The following is a 6,130-nucleotide window of genomic DNA, read 5'->3' as shown; positions in this document are numbered from 1 at the left end:
GAAATTGGCTCAACCAAAAGCAATGGAAGGACTAGGCTTTCGAGACATGTACAACTTCAACTTAGCTATGCTGTCAAGGCAAGGCTGGCGGATCATACAAAATCCTACTAGCCTGTGTGCAAGGGTTCTAAAGGCTCGTTATTTTCCTAACTGCAGTATCTTCGAAGTCGAAGCCCATGATGGAATTTCTTACTCATGGCGCAGTATCTTACATGGCCTGGACCTTGTGAAGCAAGGGTACATTTGGAGGGTAGGGGACGGATCAAACATCAACATCTGGCAGGACCCATGGATACCTAGGCCCTGGTCACGACGGGTAATCACTCCAAAAGGTGCCAGCTTGCTTTCACGTGTCCATGAGCTAATTTGCCCGTTAACCGGTGATTGGGATGAGCGGCTCGTCAAAGACACCTTCTGTGCGGAGGATGCACAACACATACTGCAGATTCCGCTACGGGATGGGGTGGAGGACTTCATAGCGTGGCACTTCGATAGCAAGGGCATTCATTCTGTGAGAAGTGCGTACAAGCTACAGGTCGAGTTGGCAAAGCAGGAAAGAAACGGAGCGCCGACCTCGAGTACTTCGGGAGCTGGACAGCTTGAAGGGTGTAGTGACCCAACTTGGAAACGAATATGGAAACTGCCATGTCCGACGAAACTGCAGATGTTTATATTGGAGGATTAGACATGAATCTTTGGCTCTGTGCAACAATCTAGTGAGAAGGGGTATGAAATTGGAGAAACCATGTTGCTTCCTATGCGGCAGAGGAGAAGAGGATGGTGGACACCTATTCATAAAATGCAAGCTCGTCAAGGAGATATGGAGACACCTGGGGTTGGAGCAGGAGCGCAACCAGAAGGGATTAACAATGTGCATGCAATGCTTGATGCTCTTTGGGAACTGGAGGAGAAGAAGAGAGTGCTGATCATAACCTTCTGGTGGTACTGGTGGAATAATAGAAATAAAGTCCGAGAAGGAGAGCTACCAGTGCATGCAACAGAGCTTGTGAGACGCATTAGAAGTAATGCATTGGAGTATGAGCAGATCTTCTCGCCGGCTAAGGACAAAGTGTCCCCTGGGAGATGGCAGCCACCTGAGAGCAACGTGATCAAGTTTAACTTAGATGGGGCTTTCACCCCTGGGGAATCTTTTGGGGGATGGGGAGTTGTTGCTCGGGATAGCAGTGGACACGTGATTGTTGCGCGAGCTGGTCGACAGGAACACATCCATGATGCATTTGGCGCCGAGGTAAGCGCCATGGCTGCGGCAGTGTCGACAGCAGCTGAGCTTGAAGCCACTAGAGTTGCGTTTGAGACGGACTCAGAGCTGCTAGCTGATGCTTTGGATATCCGGAAAGCAAACTCCTCACCATATGCAGCGATCATCGAAGATATCAAGTTCCAGCTCAAGTTGTCGTTCTCCCAATGGCATGTGCGTGCCTGTCGACGGACTATGAATTCCGTGGCACATGAACTAGCTCAGATTGGTTGTAGTTGTTTGCCAAATATATGTATGGAATGGAACGACTCTGTACCGCCCAATGTGGCTGATCGCGTGCTGGGTGATATGCCCGGACGTCGTTAATCTATAAAGCTTTGCTTTACCCTAAAAAAAAACTCTTGCACATCCACGTAGTACACAACTTGATGGCTTCTAATTGACTTTTGGACCCACACCCATGCACCATGCATGCTCCTTCACGTCCTGATTTAGGGGAATATAGAAACATAACTCCACACTTGCTCATTATTTGTACAACTGTGTCATGCTTAGATATAGTGCCTACTAATCCATCTTCGTCTTGAAAAACGTCTGCAGCATATTCAGTACTAGATGAATACGTTGTTGTATCAACAGTGATCATCGCACTTAAATTACACGTGGCCATATCAACATTGATCAATGAAACATCATAATTTGGGTTTGTTTATAACTCACTCTACTAAGACTTAACGAAGTCCCAGTCGAGTGACATCATCATAGCTGTAGTGTTATGAGTGGCATGACTAGATGCTACAGCCGACAACAAAAATGTTGCAAGCATGCTGCAAGCAAGACAACAAACGCTACAATCGTTGTGACTATATGCTGCAACCAACGACAAAGTTTTTGCAAGCAGGCTACAAGCAACACAACAGACACTACAACCGTTGGGACTATTTGTTGCAACTATCAATGGCGGATGTGTGACCGATGGGACGACATGCTACGATCGACGAGGGCAGATGCTAGAATCAGCAAGACAGATGCTGCAACCGATAGAAAGATATGTTGCAAACAGTGGTACAAAATGCTGAAGGTCCGTTGAACGGTGCTCAGCCAGGACAAATCTTCATGCAAAGATCTAACGGCTATGTAGTCGACTGGGACTTGGTTAAATCTCTGTCGACTAAGACTTGATTAAATCTTGGTCGACAGAGTTTTAGCAAACCGGTTAATTTATACCACTGTAAATATATTTTCAAGTTGCTCTACTAGTACTAGTCACAAGTCACAAAGCAAGGAAAAACTGACGAAGTGCCGGAGCACACAAAGCATGAAGAGAGCCTCGTCTGCGGAATGGGAAGCGTCATCTCTTCTCCTATTTCTTACTTCGTCAGCAATTTAAGCTCTTGTACGATTTCAGGGCATCGGTCAGCAAAGTTTGCTTCTTTCATGAACATTTTTTCTTGCATGAACAGATAACAAACTCGTGCAAAGCTCCAAAGTCATGAACAATTTTGCTTGCATGAGCAGATAAGCAAATTGGTTTTATTTTTCAGACAAAGATAAGCAAATTCACGCAAGGCTCCAACTTCATCGACAAGCATTTCATCACCATGTTCCAACAAGCATTCACGCCTCGTCTCTCCTCTCTGCTTTCTTGAGGCTCGCCGGCTAGAGCCTCACGTCACGGAGCCCGTTCTGCTTCCCGGACGAGCGGAGCAGCTCCTCCGCCGTGACGGTCCGGTAGCGCGGCAGGCCACCCCCGTCCATGACCACCGGGGCGCACACCGTAGCTCCCTTGGCCCTGAAGAAGCACGCCACCGACATCCGGGGCCCCACGCTGTTGGCCACCACGCGGTGCGCGACGCTCCGGAACCTGTCGTTGGACACCAGCTGCAGGAAGTCGCCGACGTTCACCACCAGCGCCCCCGGCACCGCCGGCACGTCGGCCCACGCGGCGGACATGTTCCCTTCGTCGTCCTCGACGTCCGTGAGCACCTGGAGTCCGCCGACGCCGTCCTGGAGCAGCACGGTGAGGAAGCCGGGGTCGTTGTGCCTGACGGCGCCCAGCGTCAGGTGCGGCTCCGGGCATGCCGGGTAGTAGTGGCCGGCGACGCTGAGCGTCTCCAGGCAGCCGGCCTCCTCCTCCAGGTACCCGCGCCGCACGCCCAGGGCCTCCGACAGCAGCTCGAAGAGCGCGCGCCCCAGCATCCGCATCTGCGCCGTGTACTTCGGTGCGACGCCCCTGCACGCCGGCGGGAGGACCTCCTCCTCCTCGCCCGGCGCCAGCTGGTCCACGTCGTCCATGTAGATGGTGTCGCGCCACTTGCCCAGCAGCGTCCGGAAGAGGTCGGCGTTGCAGTTGTAGCGCACGCGCCGCCCGGCGTCCCGCGTGTAGTAGGGCGCCTTGGCCTCCGCGGGCTCCTCGTTGAACCGCCGCACCGCCGCCAGCATCCCCGACATGGCCGCCTCCGGCACGCCGTGGTTCACCAGCTGGAAGAAGCCCGCCGTCCGCGCCGCCTCCCTCACCGCGCCGACCACCTCCGAGCGGGGACCCGAGAGGTCGACGACCGGGATGGCGGCGACCTTGGTGCACGGGGAGAGCGGGTCGGGAGGGTGGCGGAAGATGTCCGGGACGGCCTTGACGCCGGCGTCCACGAGGCCCTTCACGCCGGCCTTGGTCTCGTCGAAGGCCTTGAGGGCGGCGAGGCGGTCGGAGGCCATGGTGGATGGATGGATGAACTCACGCGAAGCAGGCCAGCTAGTTATAGCACGGCCGGTGCACTCACGTTTCACGTACTTGTACCCGTAGACGGCAATGATGTGGAGTTCTGCAGGGCTGGGCAGCTGGCGTGGGCCGTGGACGTGGACGTGGACGGATCACATGCGATCTGCATGCCTTGTCTCCATCGTTGCCGCGTAGACATGCATGCATCAATCGCGTGCCAGTCATGGCCGCCACATGGTATTGGCACGGGTGGCGCCGTCGATTTGGAATCTGAAAACAACCGGACCACCCTTTGGTACTGGCCGGTGCAACGATTTCACGAGCGCCTTGTCTCTATGGTAAGAGCTGAGAACCGTGCACATGGTGCGGGTACGTATGGGCTGCCACACTACTATGGCAAAGACACAGCTAGCTAGCACGTTTGGTATGGGTAAGTTGCGTGGAAATGACAATGACGCGGTCGGTTTTTCTGGAAGATGAAGGCGAGAGTGCGCCGTCGATGGAGAGACGGGGAGTGTTAAGAGTAATCTTGAGCTATGTCTGTGCAAAGTCAGTGGCAATTTGAGTCAGATTTGTGCACGTGGTCTTGGCTGAGTCATGGCAGAGTTAGTATTTATAGTAGATAACGTGACAAACTTTAGTAGTAGTAGCTACCGTGTTGTCCTTATCTTTTTCGCGAATACGCAAGATACTTATCATTCCATTGATAGGTAGAAAACAAGAGTGACAGGATTACACGGGTATCACTTTACCACGTACGCATAGTTGGCGTGGAAAAGTGGTACATGAGCAGAATAGATGGGGGTGCTCGGCCCCAACCTAGCTATCTACACATCAGGGAGGCATAAAGTTTGCAATGTCCTTGGCCCAGGCAGAAGCCCATGCCCGAGCGTCGTCCTTGATGACCTTTCCGCAAGGCCGTCCTTATCATGTGCTAGTAGTAACAAGTGGTCTTCGTGTTAGGTTAGGCATTAGTAACCGACTAGGCGACTGGAAGCAACGTACCCCCCAATCTACTCAGAATTACAAATGGCACGTCAAAAGATCTCGTGTGTGCGTGTGTTCGTGTTTTCGATGTGATCAGCGGCCAGCCGTGGGGCAATGGGGACGACTAGGCTAGCCACGTAGTTATCTGTGGAGGGGAGTTAGACTTAGAGGTTCACGGGTACGGATGGTCATTGGAGCGTCCCAGGGATGGTTGGGGCGGAGAAGGCGGCTCAGGCAGAGCGGGGCAACATGGCAGCGGGACCCCTACCGTGAGTAGTGGGGGGCAATGGTTGGGTTGTTGGCAGCGAGCGGACAGGTGAAAGAAGAAGGTGATCGACGAGAGGAGGAAGAAGAAGGCTACGAAAGATAGGGCAGAAAATCAACTGGGGTAACAAATAAATTTTTTTAAGCAACTTGGATATGGTCTAGCCCTTTAATTTCCTTTTGCAATTGGCAATGCCTTTGATTTCAACCTTTGAGAGTATGGAAAGCAAGGGAAGTTGTCGACGACATGCAACAACAACGGAGGTAGATTGGAGAGACCTTGCCGGAGAAGCTAGCGTTAGGGGCAGAGGATCGGGGGTTACGGTATCGGGCGCGAACCACCACACTACTTTTTCTGAATGATCCATAACTTTATTCATACACGATAATTATAGACACAATGCCTCAAATTGTAGATTCAAGAGAGTACAAAGTAACTCTTATATCTATACTTCAAATGCACCAGCATCTTCTCCCCGCAAAGATAAAATAAAATGCACCAGCATCCTCTCTTGCCTCGCGGTCATGCATACGACTCTTGGATGGAGCTCATGGCCACCTTCATCCATGTCAGTGGAAGGGAAAGAGGTGCGGCTATTCATCAGTAGAAACACGAAGGGGGAAGAGATTGCTAATATCTATGTGCGTTTATTTGAAACATTAGGTAGTTTTTTTTGCGAGGAAAACATTAGGTGGTTAACCCGGCCCTGGTGGAAGGATTAATGTTGGCAATGGGAAGAGCAACCGAAGGGTACGGTATGGAAAATACGGCTGTAGATCGACTAGCCTATTTGTTGAGAGGGGAGCACCGAAACGAGTTGTGGTTGCAGGATGCCCCGAGTTGTGGTTGCAGGATGCCCCTGATGTGTCCCGACTCCCTGTGCCCGACCCCTCCCGACTCCTCCCGTGTCGCCCCTGCGCGGTGACCGGGGGAACCCTAGCGC

General features: G+C 52.3%; 1 protein-coding gene across 1 annotated transcript; it reads right to left on the bottom strand.

The window, feature by feature from the left end:
- Window positions 1-2,634: 2,634 nt before the first annotated feature.
- On the bottom strand, window positions 2,635-3,991 carry LOC119340816 (DIBOA-glucoside dioxygenase BX6-like). Its single transcript, XM_037612721.1, has one exon. It carries the CDS (start codon window positions 3,929-3,931, stop codon window positions 2,879-2,881), a length of 1,053 nt encoding a protein of 350 aa, XP_037468618.1. The 5' UTR covers window positions 3,932-3,991; the 3' UTR covers window positions 2,635-2,878.
- Between the last annotated feature and the right edge of the window lie 2,139 nt (window positions 3,992-6,130).

This window comes from Triticum dicoccoides, chromosome 7B (assembly GCF_002162155.2).
Source record: "Triticum dicoccoides isolate Atlit2015 ecotype Zavitan chromosome 7B, WEW_v2.0, whole genome shotgun sequence".
NCBI lineage: Eukaryota > Viridiplantae > Streptophyta > Magnoliopsida > Poales > Poaceae > Triticum > Triticum dicoccoides.
The sequence above is the reverse complement of the archived record's forward strand: the minus strand, read 5'-3'. Positions and strand labels throughout refer to the sequence as shown.

Excerpts from the sequence above, each read along its gene's own strand:
- LOC119340816 (XM_037612721.1), bottom strand. The coding sequence starts at position 3,931 with ATGGCCTCCGACCGCCTCGCCGCCCTCAAGGCCTTCGACGAGACCAAG.